Source organism: Alosa pseudoharengus, unplaced genomic scaffold (assembly GCF_046254945.1).
Source record: "Alosa pseudoharengus isolate Yale_2024_CS ecotype anadromous, Long Island Sound unplaced genomic scaffold, YU_APseudo_1.1 YU_APseudo_1.1_scf_9, whole genome shotgun sequence".
In the NCBI taxonomy this organism is placed as follows: domain Eukaryota; kingdom Metazoa; phylum Chordata; class Actinopteri; order Clupeiformes; family Clupeidae; genus Alosa; species Alosa pseudoharengus.
Window position 1 is genome coordinate 15,602,573 of NW_027468881.1, and position 21,422 is coordinate 15,623,994.

The following is a 21,422-nucleotide window of genomic DNA, read 5'->3' on the forward strand; positions in this document are numbered from 1 at the left end:
CCAGGGAGGGTTCCATCTTTCCAAGTTTTGACAAGCCACTAATGTGCCGCCCATTTTCCTTATGCGTGTATGCCCGTCTAAACCACATATAGCCTGGTCTAGATGTGGTGGTGGATGCAAGGGGCAACTCAGCCCTGAAAGACAGCTCTGTTTTCTTTGGACCTTGTATCTTACCACTGCAAGAAAAATTCCAAGTTTGCAGGGGAAACCTTAAGTGAATGAGGCTTGTCTGTTCAACTGCCTGATCTTATGTAGAAGCACTTCAGACAACCTATAAACTACTCTCTGGAAGAACCAACGTTAAACTAGCCGAGTTTATTGCTGGACCACACTGGAACCATATTTATTATGCGTTTTGTGTAGAGATCCTAAAAGGGAAACCGGTTACTGAAGAAAACGTTAAATTAAAAAACCTGTATGAAGGGGCATAGAAGAATTCTTTCCCACAGTGTTCCTTGACATGATCATAAACATAGACTACAGCTCCAAAGGAGGAAAACATCCTCCAACATGAGGTTAAGCTGTGTCTTTTACATAACACTTGGCCTTCACCAAACACTTCAGAGTCCTGTTTGTGATTGCAGAGGTTATGTAGGACCATCTGGGCTTAAAAACCGCTGTCACTAATCTCGTGGCATTACTGGCCTGATGGTGTTTTTCCTATCTTTGTATTTTTGGAAACCGGGCTAGCAGCACGGCTATTCTCGACTCTTGGAGAAAACAATGCATAGGAGATCATGCGTTGTTCTCAATAAAGAGATGACTTGATACCCTCAAATAACATCTTCACAAGAAAAAAAAAAGCAAACTAACAATGTGACAACGTCAAAAAGATTTTACGCCGAATGATTCCACTGAATAAGGGTCCGCACAAAGACGCTAACGTTGCTTGTAGTCAACTTCATGGTTTCAATTATATTTGTTGATTTGTGATACATTCATAATATCTGGATCTGGTAGCTGGCAGTTGCCAGACAAGATGTAACGTGTTACCCAAATCTCGCAACCGGTCTGAAATTGTAATACTGAAACAACCATAATTGGTTTACTTAATTTTCAAATCCATCTGAGCAACAGCAACACAGACAGAAAGACTATATTGATGCGACGTCAACTATAGATCTACAGGTTTGGACAAGTTAACTAAACCTGATTAGCTTTCAATCCACACATGACAATGTGGTTGTGAAAAGCGGAACAATGACGTTAGCTAGCGCTACTTTAGCTAGCTTTTGGTCAAATATTGTAATGCTGTGTTTTGACAGACAAATTCACTTGCCGAGTTTATGGGTTTACACTCAAAAGCACATGGAGTTTGTTCAGACTTTTTAATCTTAGCTAACATTACCGCTGAAGTTAGCTGAAGTATCTAGTTATTAGTTTGGGATCTATCCAGCAAGGTAAACGTACTGTAGCTGCAGCCAGGGGTACTTGAACGTAGTAGCTATCTATGCGAGTTCAGCCCCAATGTTAACGTTGCACTAGTTAACTCAGGTTAGCCAACTGGCTGGTGATAAACAGAACAACGTTACAAATTAATTGCGACTACCGCTCTGGTGTAGTAGAAATATTGTACGTATTATATGTGTTTAATCACAGGCAAGTTACAAGCAACTAACAAAACTTGTTACAGTGACATTTACAGTGACCAAAGAGCTGGAGCTAGCGACTCATGATCAGACTGCTAGCAATGGTGCTGCTAGCCAGGTTTTGGTAAACCGTAGCTGGTTGACTAGCCTCAATCTTGAGCTAACGTTAGCCACCTGCTGTACTAACTCATTACAAGCGCCTGCTGTATTCGGACATTACTGACAAAATGCAATTAGTACGTTACATTGCCTCCGTTTCGTTGTACTCACCGTCCGAATACGAAGCTTGGGTTCGAATAGAGGTAGAACTGATTAAACAATTCCTCAGACAACGGTAAATGAGTGTCCTCCGACTTCAAGCCACCACTCACGTTTCCCTGGTGAAACACCAACTCCAGTTTGGAATCCACACACACGCACTTACACACACTTCGGGGCGGACCTACTGTCGGTGAAGGACAGCCCATACACTAGACAAGGGGTTCAGCGTTTCACAACGCCCCTATGCGGATCTACAGCACCGAGACAAATGATGCAAATCACAGCACTAGACAAACTTGTTAGGTCAAAGCATAGGAAAGAAATTGATGGCTACAATGTATTTCCTACATAATTAAGATATCCTCATAATTATGAATTGTCTAATGATTTACACACAAAAAGAAAACTCAAATTATGTCTGTCATGATAAAACTAACAGTTTGCTTTAATACATTTGTCTACTCTTGAGTACAATGCTATATTTTTTCTGGACAGGCAAGAGACAAAATGTAATACAAAAAGTATTGTGATGATTACAAGGGGCACTGGCTGATCTACAAAAGGAAGGAATACACATTGGCCCAAGCTCACCATACTCTGCATGCAGAGGTAAGAAGGCATAAACAGGGACAAGAAAACAAAACATCAGACAGATAAACATGCAAGGAGATTACTCCTAAACAAAATGAAGGTGGGAACACTGGACATGGAATAATAATAAAAACAAACATGACATGAAAACAAGAGCAATATCAAAACTGGGAGTGTCCCTCTATTTGCCTGCACACGGACGGGCCATATGGTCACAGGCTTTGGCCCACACACACGACACCCACCATATGCAGTGTTATTCTCAAAGTGCTACCCTGGGTGCTGGGTAGACACCTTCTCTCAGCCTAACATTTAAAAGAGTCAATAAATTAAATCAACCACAATAAATTAAATTCTGGCATCTGGTGCCTTTGACACAGGAAAAGAGAATTAAAGACTGATTTGTACTAGTAGGCTATGACATCAATAAAAGATTCATTTTTAAATGTACAAACGAATGCTACAAAATGAAAACATATAAAAGTACTATACAATTCCCTATGGCATTAAAAGACTTTTTCACACGGTGACATCTTTCAATTAAAGTCACATAGAAAGCAGACCGTTTCAGTTGGAATAAGCAAGTCAGGACAGCTAAGCGCATTACCATTATAAGATATAATTAATAAAAATTACAGTTTCTAGTAATATAACATGCAGATTCTGCATGACTATCTTTGACAAATAGTGACATAATTTGAAAATCAACATGACAATCAACTCAACCTCTTCTTTGAGCAAGTACGCTTGATGTGACAAAACATCAGGATATATTACACACTGTATTAAGTAGAAATATAGAAGGAAATGGCTAATTCTTGCAGATTAAAAATATATATTCTTTTTCAATTGACATTATGCTTTAGGTTTTTGCCAGAGTCAGTTGTGTCTCCATTCCAAAGCCATTCGCGGCACAGATCTTAGATAACAAAACATAGATACATTTCAAAAGATGATATTTTACATTATAGAAATGCTGAGCAATTATGGTAGAGAGGACAACTACACACATAAAAAGGTTAAGCGCTACAAGGCGGTTGTGCTCCACTTTATCTGGCTTGCATTGCATGTTTACAGCCCTCTGTTGCGTTTCACATCTTCATTAAAAGCCGTTGCTTTTGACATCAGAACTCCTGCATTTGGGAGGTGGGCATAAGCTGAAATTACAATGTTCCTCTGCTTCCGTCATCACCCCTGAGTCTTGCCCTTTACAGTTTTGTTGAAGAGAAAGCCCAAGGGACTGTTTCTATTTTCTTTCAGGGCTGTGGATGGTTGACTTTCGTTACGTGGATATTCATCATTATCGTCATCATCACCATCAACAACAGCAACATTATTTTTAATCTGCGTCCTAGCTGTGGAGTACAGGTCTGTTTTTGTAGTGGGCGCTCCATTAGCTCCCTGTGAGGTGTGGCGCCATCATGTGGACGAGGAGCAGACTGCAATCTGCTGCACAGTGCCCAAGTCACTCAGGAGCTCCTTAATGCGGTGCTTGAGTTGAGGAAGGCGGGCCAGAGGGTCAGGAGGCTCCAGCTCGCCTGTGTAATCCAGCCAGCTTTCCAACACTACAGGAGACGACAATCAGAGAATGTTCCACATGGTACTTTTCTCAATGACATTAGTTTGTTTTGGTTAGTTTGTCAAAGCACTATGCAACTTTTTTTTCTGTAGAAGTACAGCTAATCAGAGTGCCTTTGACCAGGCTTATAGCATGATTTCAACCAGCTAATCATTCAACTACAGTTATTTTTTTTAATAACTAACCACTCAAGTGGATTCATAAAGAAAGTGAGTTATTTGGACTCCTACCATCCAGCTCCCTCTCGATGAGGTCCATGCGGTGGGTGACCTCGTCCTGCACGGCCTCGATGTGGTCAAGCAGGTTAAGCTGCCACTGCTGCTGCAGCACCAGGTCAGGCTCTGGCTCGGTGTTGTCCTCAGAGTCCTCCACCTTTACCTCTGGCTCGTCGCACTTCTCCACCTCTCCATTCTGCACCTTCTTACTCCACTCCAGTTCCTGATGGCACAGCACCAGCAGGTGTTTTTATTTGATTTATGTCAATAGTTGATATTCCACTCAGGATTTTTTGATGTCTAATCAAACTACATGCTGTTGCTGCTGCATAACTTAGTTGGTTTATATTAAGAAGCATACACACTTAACACGTACTATAACACACTACAGGTATCCTGAGTATGTTGAGGACATGGTTAACCAAATATGCAGATGTATGCAGGATGGAAATGCCCCAGTGTTTGTCAGATAAAGGATGTGAATTTCATGGCAGGACCAGATTATTTGAAAACATGTTAGCAACTGAACATCTCTAGAGACCTGCAACTATAGACATAAACTGGTCATTTGCACATTCTCTCAGTGAGCAAGGAGCTTGAATCTGTTTATTAAATGTTTAAATGTATTGTGTCTGTGATATGTTAAGTGAGATAGCAATACTGACAATCTACATTTCAGAACAGTCACTGTTCATCTACATCGGCAAACTACAGGCATACTCACTTTGGCGTTGCAGTTGTCTTCTCCCTTGACGTTGATGGTGGGCTGGGTCTTGGGCCAATCAAGGCCCAGCGCCCCACCAGCGTACCTCTGCTCCATCTCCAGCAGGTCCTCGGTGCTGCGCAGGCTGTCCTCCAGCTCCGAGCCGCCGCGCGTCTCCACCACCAGACGCTGCTCCACGGCCGGGTAGTAGGTGCGGGGCTTCTGGTAGCAGTGCTCGCTGCTGATGTAGGAGTCCTGGAAGGAGGCCACGCGGCCCGACTTGTCCTGGTAGGACGACCCCTCCCACCGGCCGTTGCTGTCGGAGTCTGCAGCGGTCCAGGTGAAAAGGTCAGCGGATGTCGGGGGCGGTGAGGGGGCAGCCGATACGGGCTCCGACAGGCAACCCTTCCTCTTGGAGTGCTCCGCCTGCCTCCAGGGCTGCCTCCACAGCTTCAGGTCAGGATGGGCCTGGCTCCTGGAGGGGGGAGTATGGGTTACTAGTGTCCATACTAAAAATGTTATTACATTCAACATGATCATGCACAAACAGTACTCTTTATACACCTATATCTGAGCTGAAAGTCTCTGAGCTAAATCTATAGGGGGTTTGACAGTCACTGTAAATAAACATCAACTTCAATTCACATTTACACTCAATCCATGAACTGGCCACTTGATCTACAGCCACTTCCATCACAGAGAATCTATAATTCAATCAATACATGACCTCCTTGGCAACTGATCTCCTGACCACGTCCAAGTTAGAACCACATGCTCACCCATGTGTGTGTGTGTGTAAAACTCACTGGAGGATGCTCATCTTGAGCTGCAGGCCGTTGAGGACCTCAAAGACGTGCTGCACGTCGCCTAGCAGCTGGTGTGTGGCGGTGATCTTCTTGCCGTTCTGGTGCGAGTAGTTCTCGTCCAGGAAGGACAGGCCGTACATCTGGCCTGCGGTCAGCCAGTCCCGGTCGTACCAGTACCTCTGGCTCTGCCGCTGAGCTGCTCACACAGCACACAACCCCGCACGCACGTACGCGCGCACACACACACACACACACACACGCACGCACAAACACAAACACAAACACACACATCACAAATTTTATTAACCAGCTTTTTCAAATTAAATTCTGGTTTCTCGGCAGTGCCACAACATCCCATGAGTACCCTTTGATAAAATTGGTCACCTACTACCGGTATATAAAATTGCACTGAATTTGAGATTAAATCATAAATCAAAGCATAATACTGACAACCCTTTACAAGAAATATGACATACAATCAAAATGTCATCATTTTGTAGTACTGACTGTATTCTTGAATATTGGTCTATCTATATCTGTCATGAAGCTCATCAACAGAGCACGCACTCTTATTAACAAGCACCTGGGAAAACACAGAGGCCACAAGGCCAACCCCCCCGCCCCGCCCTCATTTACCCGGCCAGAGACCAGACGCACACTCACCAGGGGGGTCTCTGCAGATGTAGCAGGAGTATGTGTCAGGCACACTGTCCTCCATGAGCCCCATACACGTCCCATGCTGCCAGCAGAAACACTCCTCGCACTAGAACACACACACACACACACACACACACACACACAGACACACACACACACACACACACACACACACACACACACACACACACACACACACAAAGAAGCCCATAGTCTTACTAGCTGGAACAACACAAATTAGCTCAGGATCCTTAACATATCCTTAAATGGTTTGAATGGCATGCCTTACATATCTAAAGTTAACCTAACGCATCAAAGCTAACGAGTAGCAACCCTCAAGATGCCTGCGTTGCTTTGCTAAGTGGCCAGTTTATAAACACACACCAGCAACTGCCACTGGTTAAGAGATTCATAGCACAGGCATAGCTAGGATAGATAGAAACTCTGTTCTGTCTCCTCACGTGAAGCTCAAATACCATAGCACCCAATACCTTTTATATAGGAAGTCCAAATGTTTTACCGTTATGGGTGAGTATGTACACTAAAAAGTTCTCTCTTTTTAATGGGGTTCATGTGAGAAAGAGGTAATTGCCATGCCTTTATTATCATGCCAAAGTTCCCATGCAGTCTTATATACTTGTCCACATTATTCCAGGGTGTTCCATATTCCAAGTGATTGCCGGTCCTTTTATGAGGACTGGAGACTTGTTCCCTTAAGCATTGACTGCACTGTCAGAATGCAGTCACACTTACAAAGCTCCACATTTTAGACTGCACCTACTGAGCCATATTGGCAAAGTACATTCTGCTGGGCTCTTTTCTGCCCGTCGGTCTACAGAAGCTAATGCAGTTCACATACACGATGTCTCTGGACACTCGATTCGGCTCACCTGGATCATGAAGTCATTCTCCTCTTGAACCTCGCACACACAGCGCACAATTTCCGCTCCGTGAGGCTCGACGACCAAGCCCTGCTCCGCCAGGGGTGTGGTCAGGTCAAGCTCTGCCTCCAGCTCGTCCTCGCTCCATGAGGGGCTGTCAGTTGACCACTCGCTGGCGCTGTCTTCACCTATAAAACCGGCAGCAAAATACATGGTTCTCTATGGAATATTCACATATAATGTCACCATTACATAGAAGTCTGTGAATAAACTGCAAAGCTTGAAGCAGGAAACAGACAGACATGCAACATTAAAAGCAGTGATCACGGCAGAAAGCAACTTCAGAAGCAGAAGTGACTAGAGTCGAACAAAGCAGCTACACATGAATTTTGAGAAGTTGGGGGGTAGTCAGACAAAACCAAACACACAAAGAGAATGAAGAACTAAAGACAAGCAATGACACAAAGCGCAATACCCACCATCAAGTATCGGCTGTGTGTGGTGTTCCGAGTTGTTGTGTTTGTGGGAGAGGGGGAATTTGAGTGCCAAATTCAGAGTGCAGTGAGGAGCATTTAAGCCAATGTTCTCCTCACTGCTACTATAGTCTGTTAGGGATGGAAGCAGATTATGCACAAGCATTAGGAGGAGGTCTGCGCACCAAGCCAGAGCTGTTGCTGCTCTAATTTGCCATGAATCGACAAAGACACTGTCAGTTTGACACAGACAAAGAACAACTACTGCACTTATCACTAAGAATGCTGAGAGAAGCCTCTATTACACACATAGGCATTAAGGATGCAACGGTATAATGTGACCACGGTTCGGTCTTTTTTGATCACAGTTTTTGGGCCATGGTAACAGTATCTTATTATTTAAATGTGTAAAATGTGCAAAATGAAAACAATACACTATATATTTTGCCTATTGACATTGACATGATCCATTAAGACACATGGTTGTATAAGTGACTGGCCTGTTTTCAAAGGTTTGTACTACAGTTCGATAGCTTTCAATTGCTCTGGATATACTACTATCTACTATCCTACTATACAACTATCAATGAGGAGTCAATTGTGTCAATTTCTTAAAATTCCTCTCACTGATGCTGCATAGACTTCACTTAGCTGCCAGGGCTCCCTTGAAAAAGAGATTAGGTTATCAATGGGACTCTCCTGGTAAAATAAACGATAAATAAAACTAATAAAAAACAATAGTGGCGAGTGGGGAGAATATAGGCCCAACACACGTTTATTTATCTATTTATCAATTTTAATCCAGCACCACAACCTTCTTCCCTATCCTGACTATCCCTCTTCTCCTTCCCTTTAATTCTAGGTAGTAGTACTTATTGCTACACCAACATGTCCTAGTCGCACTGTACCTTGATTTTGTAAGTTGCTTTGAATAAAAGCATCAGCTAAATGACTACATGTAAATGTAAATGCATTTTCATCATGTGACGGAATTCTGAGCCAGTAGCCACCAAATACAGCTGTGAAACTAATGCTCCTACAGCTTTAATATGACCTCCGAGGTATTATGCCGTTTTGGTAGTTTATCTGTCTGTAAGAAGAATGACGCAAAGGTACCAGTTCAATTTCGCTACCTGGTGGGAAGCAGAATGGGCTAAGGAAGAACTCCTTCATTTTAAAAGTAGGCCCGACGTTTGTTGTTTCACTTTCATTAATTTTGAGAGATATCTGGCCTTGGTAGAGGGCAGAGTTTCCTTGATTTATTTTTGGCACAACTTGTTGATGGAAAACAACAGTGAGAGGTTGCTGTGTTTTCTCTCATATGTGGACTCTCCCTGATGCACTGGCAGTAAATATGGATGGACATGAGCTGCGCATGAGACGTCATGTTCGAAGCTTCTACTCGAGCTGACTGCAGTAATCTGCTGAGACTATACTTTATTTGTTTACGGTCTTCTTACCCTCGCCATAGAAGCCCATTGAGATCCAAAATGTTCCATCCCAGTGGATAACAAAGAGAGTAGTACCTCTTCTCTGTCTGGTCACTAAGCTGATGTTGGAGCTATGAGTCAGCTATTTTAGTTTTTTTTAAACTCTCGTTTCTCAAACTCCTGCTGATAGGCTCCAGCGGTGTTCTGTGAATGTAGGCCTACAACCTGTGTGCAGTTTTCTGCCGCAATAACCGAGTTTTAGAAATAATAATAAAAATGACAGATGTACCATACAACTGCTATTCACATTTGCGTATCAAACTGTAGGGCACATCCCGCTCGGTTCAAGAATGTACTGTGTACTGTGGCATCCCTAATAGGAATTGATATGACTGGGGTTCTTTTAGTAAGATGAAGGAGGAAGTATAAGTAACAGATCACAGAGACAACCAGGAAACAAATGGACACTGGTATAAAAGCTTACCCAAAATACAGCATCTGAATAAATATGTATGGCCACTATAGTAGGTCTACATAGTATAATATGTTAGGGTCTACATGTAATAACTTTTTGTTTTAAGTCATTATAACTATTTTTAGCATCATCTTCAGATTAATGTTTATGAAATGTGGTCATGTGAAGGAGAGAAGGGCAATGCTCCAACTAGGCTATGCATTATGTAGTTCTGTGCAGAACACCCTGCAAAACTTCACAGCACGCCAATAATTTTGCCAGAAAGTCGTCAATTGGCTAGTTAACAAGCTCTTATCAGTGCCAGCTGGACTATTGTTCGTGATTACACAGTGAAAAACCATGGGGTGTAGGTACTGTAGACAACACACTGGCAACACAGCAGACACGTATGAACATCTCAGCGTCTAAGCAGCCTTTCCTATGAGGGTTTGGAATGGGAGAAATCAGCAAAGCCGCAGATCAAGCAGGAGCCATAAATATTCACCGCTCCTCACCTGACTTGGACCTCATCATCTTCTTCTTCTTCTTCTTCCTTTTCTTCAGCTTGATCCGTAAAAAGTCCTTCTGTCTTTTCTCTCTCATCCTCTCCTTTTCATTTCCACCTAATTCCAACACATATACGAAAGACCATTTAATTCATTCATTCATTCATTTATTCATTCATTCATAATTTACATGAAACATACATTTATTACATCATTATACATCATTAACTTATGTGTAATTAATGGAAGTATCTGCTGAAGATGAATGAAATATGCTCAACCTATTTCCATGACGCCATCATCTGGATCATCAGTGGACTTGCGGTTCATATGCTGGTTTTCTTTGCTCTTCTCGCTGTTGGACCGTTGTCGGTGCTCCCCATTGGTTACAGGCGCGTGGCCCGACTTGCTGTCACTCAGAGGGGTGTCTGTGGAGACAGCAAAATGAAGCATGAAGAAAAACCTTAAAAAATATAATATATGAAAGCAGTAGATATTATTATACTGCCCTACAAAGCCAAAAGGCAGTAACTGACCAGAGTGTCAAACTGAGAAAAATGACTTTAAAGTTGTTTGATTTGTCTACACAAATGTATTATAGGTAGAGCAATGAAAATCTGGTGACTTGTTGCCCTGATGAAGAAATGTGTGTATATAAAAAATATTGTGCTCAAAGTTGACCTTTGACCCTTATTTGTCAGATACTGTACTCTGCCTTTGTATTATGTATTAAAAAATAAGGAGTCGTGCAAAGGCAAAAGGCAGTAACTGACACCATATAGATCATTAACTGAACACTTTCATTAAAGTCTAAATCATGGAATTTGTTTTAGATGACACACAATTACTTAGACATATAGTTGTTGCTATCCAGTGCTGGGAGTGCATTCAGTTGGAGTTAACACGTAGACTAAAGAACTTCAATTTTGTGTGCAGCAAAACCAACAGGGTGACTGCAGATAGATGACACACAGTATGAATAAATACAACAACTATCTCTGATAATTAAAAACAATAATTTATTTGAAAGAGAACGCAAAGATAGCAAATTAATGGATGGTTTAAAATTCATGTATGGAGATAAAAACAAGTGACCCATTCTTTAAATTGAGGTTTCTTATGACGGTGGGCATAACATAAGCAATGTAATTTCCTATTGTTTTGGATGCAATAAACTTGATTTGAATTATGCCGTCACTCCTCCACAAGACATGAGAGCCAAAAAGCCTTTCTTTTGGGGGGCATAAGAGGACAATGTTTTTTATACAATGTCTTCTTTCTTTGTCTCCTCAATGCTCCAGTTACTGCCTTTTGCCTTTGCACGACTCCTTATTTTTAGTACATAATACAAAGGCAGAGTACAGTATCTGACAAGGTCAACTTTAAGCACAAGATTTTTTATATACACACATTTCTTCATCAGGGCAACAAGTCACCAGATTTTCATTGCTCTACCTATAATACATTTGTGTAGACAAAACAAAAAACTTTGAAGTCATTTTTCTCAGTTTGACACTCTGGTCAGTTACTGCCTTTTGCCTTTGTAGAGCAGTATGGTTTTGGGAGTTACTGTAAACACAACCCTCTATTTTTTCGAAAAAACAGTCACATTGAGTATAGATATTTATCCACATGATAAAGGAAGTCTTTAATATCCCAAAAATAACAATAACTCATTTTTGACCAAAAATGCAGTTACTGCCTTTTGCCTTTGTAGGGCAGTATAGATATCAAAACATTAAACACACCGACAAAAAAAGGTAAACATTCAGAATCCCAGGGTCACTGAGGCTGAAAGCAAAGAGACACTCACGTAACGAGACAGTGCGCCGTCGCCGTGGCGTCTCCATGGCAGCAGCCTGTTTCTCCGACGCGCGCGTCTGGATGCTGCGTGGAGGGCTGAGATCACATTCAGAGTGGTAGTACTTCATGTGGTAGTGCAGCAGGGAGGCCTTGCGGAAGGACTTCAGGCAGCCTGATACTTTGCACTTGAAGGGGTTGTGGTCCAGCTCAATGGACAGGATTGGTGGTGGCTGGTTTTTGATGACCCTATACACTACATACCATAGAATGACAGGTGATTTAGAAATAATCTGCATAGCTAACACCAAGCTTTTATTATCGAAATATATGTATTATATTATTTACTATTGAAATAGCATAAAAACATGTGATAAAATACAGAATAGGTAAATGTTTGTTTTTGTTAGTTCTTCTCTAAATATCCAGTATTGATTGAAAGATATAGACAGATAGATAGATAGACAGATAGATAGATAGATAGATAGATAGATAGATAGATAAACATATATCACACATATACATACAAGTCAAAAATAAATACAATCAGTATATAATCAGATATAAAGTCTCTGTGCAAGTGGTTGTAAACTGTGCAATGTCTATCAGAATAAGATTCTCCTCACGGCACTAAGGGGAGTTATTGTAAATATTTATGGCAGTGGGCACAGCAAAGACCGGAAAATAAGAATGTGTGTGTGTGTATGTCGCAGATACATGTGTGGGATCTTATACTCACATGGTTCTCTGCTATATTTGTTTGTAGCCGGTAGGTGGATTTGTTGTCTGACGAGAGTGGCTAAACAGAAAGAATTCAAAACATGTATGAACACACTGATTTACTACAGATTCCTCTGACCATTGTTGCCACACTCAATCATGAGTCATGGTCATCCACAACAAGTTAGTTGAGCATATCATTATCACAGAATAAAGGTCCCTTGCAGTGTTTTGGGTCATTTTCTGGGCATTTTTTCCTATAGCATACATAGAACAAGTGTGCCTTGTGTGTAAAGGGCATTATTATGGGGGTTAATCCCACAAATGTAATTACACAATTTTAAAACTATGGAACACAGCACATCATTAAAGCTGATGGTAATTTTGTCCATAGACACATACCCAGATCTGGTGCAGGTGCCACAGCCTCCGCATCAGGCTTTGGGGTCTCTGATGGGCTGACCAGGCCATTGTGCTCTTTATTGCTTGCCTCCGAGCCTGCTGGGACGGAATCAGATTTGGTTTGTTTCTGGGCTCGACTGCTTCGGTCTGAGGAGAGAGTTTCATATCCCTTTAGACTTATGTTAACAATGTATTGCTTAACGCTTCCTATGAGCTAAAAAAGACTGTATGGTTGCACAATATATTTTACTGAAATGATCATGAAATTATTTAAATACAAAATCAGCACCATGTTCCCCTGCGGACAAAAGAAAACCCAAAATAAAGTGTTCACGACTTGTGCTGCTGGGTCATTCCGTGTCAAATCACCCAGTGGCTGGCAGGTCACCCTCTCCCAAAAAATCTGAAAAAAATCACAGGTGTTTGTAGACCAAACCTATGCATAAATCTTAAATAGTATATCTGTATCACTAATGGTTCCAAAACTACAGCCCTTTGAAGTTTCAAGTCATTTTAAGCATCGTGGTGAACAATCTTTTTGTTCAACTTCCAACATTATTGGCTCTTTTGGTATTTCACACACATTAGTGAAACTATGTGAATAGAAGTACATTTTCCTGTTGAATTAAACAATCCAATCAAATCAGGTGTATCTTGTGTAATTTCCCCTCTGCAAAGCTCTGAAAATGGCTATAAATTCATTATGTGAAAAAACATCACCACCTTTGAGGGCTTGTCATTCAAAAAGTATGTGACACAAATTCATCAGATTTTTTTCCCACTCATGTATGGATTATAAGGTCATGTCCATGCATTAACTTTGGTTGTTAACATTATCATATTGTCAGAGCATTTTTATTAAATTGGGCTTGATTTTCAAAAAGCCTGTTTTCATCTTCTCATTTCACCACGTGGACAGTTTACAGGATTTTTTTTAATTTTACCATATATCATTCTGTATGTGAGGATCATCTGCCCAAAATTTGGGCTTGTTGCTGAGTTTCTTCATTGAGATAAGATTTTTTACAAATATTGTCTATAAATCCACTGAATTTGTACTTTATCTGCAGTACCACTTTGCACCACATGTGGTGCTCTTTTAATACAATGGAAGTCAATGGAAGAGTAAGAGAGTCACTTGTTTGCTGCACATATCCAATCTAAACACACAGTTTATGGTTCATATGGTTCAAGTAAAAAGGGGGTTCTAAAATTCACTGCATTGTCAGATGCAGAAAAATCAATACTAAAGATTTATCATCTTTTTACAAATGCCTCTTGGATCCATGAGTCCTCAAACCTTGTTATGAATACTTGTGATGGAAACACACATGGTCATCTTCATCAAGTGAAATACCTTCATGAACTGAATTTTAGAAACCCATTGTTTGATTGTTTGTTATAAGCACTGATCTCCATCTTGATGCTCTTTGTCTATGTATCACAGAGGACTGCATCCCAAGCATATGACGATGAATATACACTTTGCCTAACCAGCTGGCTAAAAAATATTAAAGTGCTCACATAGGCACTGATAGGTTGAAGCTGGTGTAGAAAACTCATTACAAAGATGGTAATTATGCTAAATCCTCTTGCTAGGATGACCAGTCAGTCTTATGTGTATATAATTTACTTGATCAGTTTATTTTCTCTAAATAAGATTTATGTATGAGTAGTATGTTGTTCATGTTGCAATAATTATTTGGACCAATTCAACTATGAACCATAAACTGTGTGTTTAGATTGGATATGTGCAGCAAACAAGTGACTCTCTTACTCTTCCATTGACTTCCATTGTATTAAAAGAGCACCACATGTGGTGCAAAGTGGTACTGCAGATCCAGTACAAATTCAGTGGATTTATAGACAATATTTAAAAAAAATCTTATCTCAATGAAGAAACTCAGCAACAAGCCCAAATGTTGGGCAGATGATCCTCACATACAGAATGATATATGGTAAAATTAAAAAAAATCCTGTTAACTGTCCACGTGGTGAAATGAGAAGATGAAAACAGGCTTTTTGAAAATCAAGCCCAATTTTAAAAAAATGCTCTGAAAATATGAAAATGATAACAACCAAAGTTAATGCATGGACAGGACCTTATAATACATATATGTGTAGGAAAAAAATCTGATGAATTTGTGTCACATACTTTTTGAATGAGAAGCCCTCAAAGGTGATGATGTCTTTTCACATTATGAATTTATAGCCATTTTCAGAGCTTTGCAGAGGGGAAAGTATACAAGATACGTCTGATCCGATTGGATTTTTTAAAAATGTACTTCTATTCACATAGTTTCACTAATGTGTGTGAAATACCAAAAGAACCAATAATGCTGGAAGTTGAACAAAAAGGATTGTTCACCACAATTCTTAAAATGACTTGAAGTTTCAAAGGGCTGTAGTTTTGCAACGATTCGTTATACAGATATACTATTTAAGATCTATGCATGGATTTGGTCTACAAACACCTGTGATTTTTTTCAGATTTTTTCGGAGGGGGTCACCTGCCAAATTGCGCTGAAATTGGGTGATTTCACACGGAATGACCCTGCTTATGTACTGTAATTTGTACTACAACAATAGTCCCAAATAAAGCAAAGCAGCCAAGAATAGCTTATACTAGACATAGGATATTATGCTAGATTGATAGTTTCATTCAAAGTGAATGAAGGACAGTCAGCAGGATCATTGACCTGTGCTTGCGTTCTCCCGGTTCCTCTTGGGAGGTGGCGTGTGTCCGAGGGACGCTCTCCTCTTCGTGTGCTCAGGGCCACTGGCCTTGCTCTCGCCCTCTTTCCCTGTGAGCAGGAGAAGCCATTGCCTCATCAGGACTCTGTTTAGCTCCATGCATTCGCTCTGACACTGCAGTTTACGGCACCTGAAGCAGCTACTTTACATAAGCAGCGCATGGCCTCTAAGCTTTCCCTTCTCAATGCATTCTCTTGTTTCACACAGCTCTCCCTCAAGTTTGCTTTCTGTTCAACTGATGCCTCCATGAAGCTACCTCATGCTTTGTTTTCTCTGACCCATTCAACATGCTGTGACCTCTGTGGTCTGAGACAGCTATGCTGCAAAACTGTGTAAGACTTTCATAATTTCTCAAAATCTTCATAACACTACTGTAAACAAATATTCAGGCAGCTCCAGGTTTACCTTCAGTCAGGCTTCTCCTAGTCCTTCTGGCTGATACAGGGCTTTCTTCTGAGGCCTCCTCAACCATGCCCTCCTTCTCCTCTTCGCCGCCCCTCTGCTCTTTGCTCTTCTCCTGTGGCGACGGCGCATGAAGCCCATCTCCATTCACCACTGCCATCTTCTCCTCGGCATCCTGACCGTCTGCTTTACCGTCTAACCCCATCTCTTCATCTCCATTGGACATTTTCTCCTCTTCCTTTTTCTGAGTGCCGTTTGAGAGTGTCCTACTGTCGTCCTCCATTCGCTCAACGCTCTCCTCTTCCACTTCGTCCATCTCACTCTCTCCATCCTGGTCAGAGATGCTGTGTCGGGATCCGTTCATCCGCCCATTGCTGTTCTGTTTGGGTCTCCAGTCTTTGCCGTTTGGCGCTCCTCTCCTCCTCCCCTGCTGCTGCCCTGACCTTCCAGAATTTCTCTGTGTAGTAAAAGCAAATATTTTAAGTCTAATACATGTGTTCCTTAGCACATATTGCGTAACATAAGTACTGACTAAAACTACTGAGAACTTCTCACCTCCTTTTGAAAAGGTTTTACTTTGATGCCCTTGACAGTCTTCACCACACCATCGAAAAATTTAACAGTGTATGAGCCTAGAACATGGGCAGCAAGAATAAGGCAAAGAAATCAGTTCAACTCATGGCTTCAAACAAAGCAATAAGGATAGTTAATAATGTGCGGTACTATGAACACACTAACAAATTATTTCTGAAATTAAAAACATTAAAGTTTATGGATTTAAAAGATTTTAAAACTTCACAAATTGTATTTAAAGCAAGAAACAGCCTACTTCCAGGAAACATTCAACGATGGTTTAGTGACAGACTAGGAGATTATAATTTAAGAGGGAGACTGAAACTGAGGCAACCAATGGTACACTCTACACTCAAAAGCATGTGCATATCTGTCTGTGGGGTGAAGTTGTGGAACAACTTACCAGATAAGATCAAAGATTGTAAACATATTGCACAGTTTAAAAAGCATCTCAAATTATACACAATAGCAAAATATGAGATGTGTGAAAATATTCAGTGATGGAAATGACAAGTAGTTTACTATGTTAAATTGTACTCATTAAAGGCTATGTATGTATGTATGTATGTATGTATGTGTGTGTGTGTGTGTGTGTGTGTGTGTGTGTGTGTGTGTGTGTGTGTGTGTGTGTGTGTGGGTGTATGTATGTATGATGAACATAGGAGTGATTTTAATCTTCAACGTAATATATATTATTTGTGAATATAAATAAACATAGGAGGTATGTCTGTTAAATGTGCAAGTATAAGAGAAAGGTTTGCAAATATATATATGTAAATACTTAACGTTGATCATGTAAAACATTCATTTAACTAAAAGATGGGGGTAGGGACCTACAAGCTTTTGCTTCCCTCTACTCCTTTTTTTTTAACATGTCTACATGTTCAAGAAAATAAATGTACCAAATCCAAAAAAAAATCCAAATCCAAACATCAAATGCATTCTCATAAGGGCTGAGGACTGTAATTTTACAGGTGCTTACCATCTTTGTTGACTGAGAGAACTTTGGCTGGATAGTAACGACAATCTGACCAGCTGGCCAGAACTTTTTGATTAACTTGGAAACCCTGAAAAAGAAGACAAGTATGTTCAAGTATGTTTAACATTTGATAGAGTGCAAACATGACACTTGGGAACATTCCACATCATTGCCAAAACACTGAACTTTAGGTTAGTGTAATAGTGCCTAGATAACAATAATAAACAATAACCAAAACACTGTGGTCAACATGAATGTGCAGAGCCAGACTTAAGTGTCAATATGACCTGTACCTAAATAATAATTTACTGCAAATCCATGTCATCCCTCTTCCTAGTACTAACACCTGGTCAATTCACTACACTCAGAAATCTTCAATACCCACTCCTTGAAATCCTGCCCCATATATTTGCTAACTTCAGGGTTAACATGAAACCACTCACCGGTCCTGAGCGGTTCTCCCGAAGGCCTTGTCTCCTCAACTGGATCCGTTCCACAGGTCTCAGGTATGGGCTGTTCCAATCGAACCATTCGTCATAGCGATGGCTCCACTGCCTGTAGTGAATTAGCACCTTCTCATCCTCATAATCTATCTTCTCTATGGTGGCTGCATACCTGTGGAGAAGGATATATAGCATTACAGACACCTACACTGAATGTATCCACGATACAAAAGAGAAGAGACAATATATGTCCAGTGCTCGCCGCAATTGTCCTATGAACAGTCAACTCATTGTATAAAATATAAAGAAATGTATGTGTCATATAGCAATATACTGTAGCATATTTTAGCAAATGTATTGGTTCTTGGGTCATCATAAATTAAGTCTGACTAAAATCATAGTAAGGATGCAACAGGAACACGCAATTAAGACTATTACAAGAAACACATGAGGGCAATAAATCTCTCTTCCCCGTAAGCTCCTTATTCAATATCAATTAGGTCTGAGCCTAGGCTATAAACAAATGACTCTTTCTTTCCATTTTAAAATGAATACATAGGGCTCAGGACACGGGCAGCTGCATCAGTGCAGGCTTTAAAAGCTTCTTGTCCCGGACGGAAGGAAGGACTGGCTGGGCTGGGGGTGAGTGTTGGAGGGTGGGGGTGGGGGGGTAGCTGCTAGGGTGAGGGAGTCACTCACCAGTTCTTTAGGCTGTCGCGAGCCTCCAGCTGCGCTCCCACCTCGAAAGTGATCCCGCGTCTGTGGGGAGGCGTCTTCGTCATTCTGCTCACATTCACCACCTGCAGGACAGAGCATTCATTAGAACCCAGTCAGGCAAGGTCCCATTCAAACACAGGGCACGATACAACATGTCATGACGACGCTACAATCAAGCTGCTGATCTTGTGTGAAAAATGAGAGGACAAAGTTAAGCAGTGGTGCTGATGCAAATATGTTGCTATATTAACAGCATTTAAAAGCATCACAGTAACGCAGAGAATATACTTTGACTTGGATTAAAAGCATATCACATTACAAACATATAACTTCTTAAGAGGCAACAATAAGCTCTATGAGGACTAGAGTGGATGATTGTTAAAGCATTCAATAACCTTCTTCAAGCAGTAGCTGATTATGACTGGCATATGAGCAGGTTGTAACATCATGTCTTGGCTGGGCTTCTTAGCACCAACTTGTGGTACAGTCAGGTTATTGTGCACAGCATCGTTCCTGTAAGCTACTACTATCTGATCAGTTAATCACAGCCTCCACTTCTACTCCCCAGATCAGCAATTAGTGAGCCTACAATTTTCACCAACAGTGAATGTTAACCAGAAGTATAGTTCATCACATACTACTGCAGTAAAGAGCTGGCACTTTAACAAGCGATGGATCATGCGATGGGTGTATAAAGTATATGTAACAAACTGACTGTATGAAAATATATGTTTACCCACGTTAACTATAGAAGATTTTAATATTTTATTATTTATTATTGTCTTAATTAAAGAGACGTATTTGCTCTGATTTGCTCTGATTTTCAATCAGATTACGCATTATTATGCAGAAATAAACCAGCATGCTTTATACATTACATTGCATTACTTTTCACATTTTCGATGAAGCATTATAAGTAATGCTATCGTGTGGATCATAAAACAGAGAAGAGAAAAGCTTCGACGCCAAGGTTTCATAACTGACTCCGCTTTTATCCAATCAGATTTAGCTTACGCACTCATGCTGTATTCACTCTCCCACCAGTCTCGTGTACAGTCACGTTCTCAGCAATTCTATGCATTTTCTTGTTCACTGCTTTATGTACAAGACACACACGAGTTGAATTGTATTGGATAAAATAATTTCGCTCTGCTTTTTAAGACACACGCACGCAAGTTTCAGTGGCACGCATCGCAGATATGGCGTGACGCAAATGGCGCGCAATACGCTTCCACCTCGTTGTTTACCTTGTCAATACAGCTAGCTAATTACAAATACAGAATCTGACCTAAGTTTGAGATACACGTAAATACAGAGAGAAAGACTGCTATATTCATCAGAACATAATGGGACAAAATCTCCAAGACTACCTAAGTCTGTAACGCACAACATGTGTTACGCACGGGTACTTTGGCTTTCTTAACACATTTGCCTGCAAGCTCAGCAACGTGGGTGCAACGTTTTCCAGACTGCTAATCTAGAGCGAAGTATGTATTGACTTAATTTTGACAAGTCATTGCCGGGTTCAAGAAAAATCTATTAATTTATTGTAAAGGTGCAAATGTGATATCGTTTTTGAATACTTTTAAACAAAATTGCTCTTTATGTACGTCAAAACCATATCTGCTAGTTTATTGTGCTAGTCTTCACATTGTTCACTTCTTAACCGCGGGGCTTCTAATTTCGTGAAAGCTGATTGGTCCAACCTCCTGACAGCTAGTGATTTAAGCAATTTCATTGGTTGAATTGGTTGTCTGTCACAATTGGCTAAACCGGGGCCTCTGTCTTGGCCTGCTGCTAGATGCACCGAGCTACCGTAATAACTGTTAGCGAACACAGCATACTAACTTCACTGAAAAGTCGCCGAATCATCGAGAATGAACGTAACGTATACAACATGCACCAATCGAGACTCTAAAATTGCATTTCAATCAAGACGCTGGAAAAGTATTTTTTTTTACAAATTTTGATTTCCATTGTAACATAAAAATCGTAATAGCATCATTCGTGGCACCATGCTTCTCACCAAGTTTCGTCTCAAACACAACAATCATCACAAGCTAAATTATTTCGAATTACAAAAAATAAACTTCTGAATAGACCATATCCAGGACAAATATTTGCATATTTAATTAGTAAATAAAATGCCATATACCTTTCAGTCTTTCAATCCTCGTGGGTGACGTATATGACAACTGCTGAGAGTCCTTCAAGCGGTAGCGGTGCCTCGAGTAGGTAACCAACGCAGTTTGTTTTCTCAGGCGAGCTCGACGAAGTGTGCAAGGCCCGGTGTTACGGGGTGGCGCTTAACTGCGCCTGCGCCACTTCAAGCGCTCTCTCTCCCGCTTTAAGATCAAGATACACACACTGTTTCACTTACATACATGACCTTTTTGTTCGTTTTTTACATACATGACCGTTTCGATCGTTTTTTCTTTCTTAAGATGAAATAAAACAGTCTAACATTGATAGTTTGAATGAACAAAC

General features: G+C 40.8%; 2 protein-coding genes across 5 annotated transcripts in view; both read right to left on the reverse strand.

Annotated features, from left to right (window-relative positions):
• LOC143115378 (protein NDRG3-like) overlaps positions 1 to 2,016 on the reverse strand; it is a 54,657-nt gene extending 52,641 nt beyond the window's left edge. The window contains exon 1 of the mRNA XM_076277362.1: positions 1,860 to 2,016. The gene's annotated coding sequence lies outside the window, so the exon portion shown is untranslated. The remainder of the gene's footprint in view (positions 1 to 1,859) is intronic.
• A 255-nt stretch (positions 2,017 to 2,271) lies between these two features.
• On the reverse strand, positions 2,272 to 21,342 carry LOC143114239 (PHD finger protein 20-like). 4 transcript variants are annotated; one of them, XM_076275750.1, is made up of 19 exons: positions 21,091 to 21,342; positions 18,918 to 19,018; positions 18,219 to 18,390; positions 17,779 to 17,863; positions 16,779 to 16,855; positions 16,227 to 16,680; positions 15,767 to 15,871; positions 13,068 to 13,163; positions 12,685 to 12,744; positions 11,959 to 12,201; positions 10,427 to 10,573; positions 10,155 to 10,262; positions 7,762 to 7,887; positions 7,292 to 7,470; positions 6,408 to 6,507; positions 5,745 to 5,940; positions 4,960 to 5,413; positions 4,251 to 4,458; positions 2,272 to 4,006 (listed from the first exon to the last, which is right to left on the reverse strand). In XM_076275750.1, exons 2-19 carry the CDS (start codon positions 18,998 to 19,000, stop codon positions 3,861 to 3,863), a joined length of 3,039 nt encoding a protein of 1,012 aa, XP_076131865.1. In that variant the 5' UTR covers positions 19,001 to 19,018; positions 21,091 to 21,342; the 3' UTR covers positions 2,272 to 3,860. The 4 variants fall into 4 exon arrangements, with proteins under 4 accessions (XP_076131865.1, XP_076131864.1, XP_076131866.1 ...); XM_076275749.1 differs by having other exon boundaries at positions 13,068 to 13,214; XM_076275751.1 differs by lacking the exon at positions 15,767 to 15,871 and having other exon boundaries at positions 13,068 to 13,214.
• Between the last annotated feature and the right edge of the window lie 80 nt (positions 21,343 to 21,422).

Coding starts and splice junctions, on each gene's coding strand:
- LOC143114239 (XM_076275749.1), bottom strand. CDS start 19,000: ATGACGAAGACGCCTCCCCACAGACGCGGGATCACTTTCGAGGTGGGA. Junction 7,471..7,761: donor CACACAGCCGATACTTGATG/GTGGGTATTGCG, acceptor CCGGTTTTATAG/GTGAAGACAGCGCCAGCGAG. Junction 5,414..5,744: donor CTCAAGATGAGCATCCTCCA/GTGAGTTTTACA, acceptor TCCCCCCTCCAG/GAGCCAGGCCCATCCTGACC.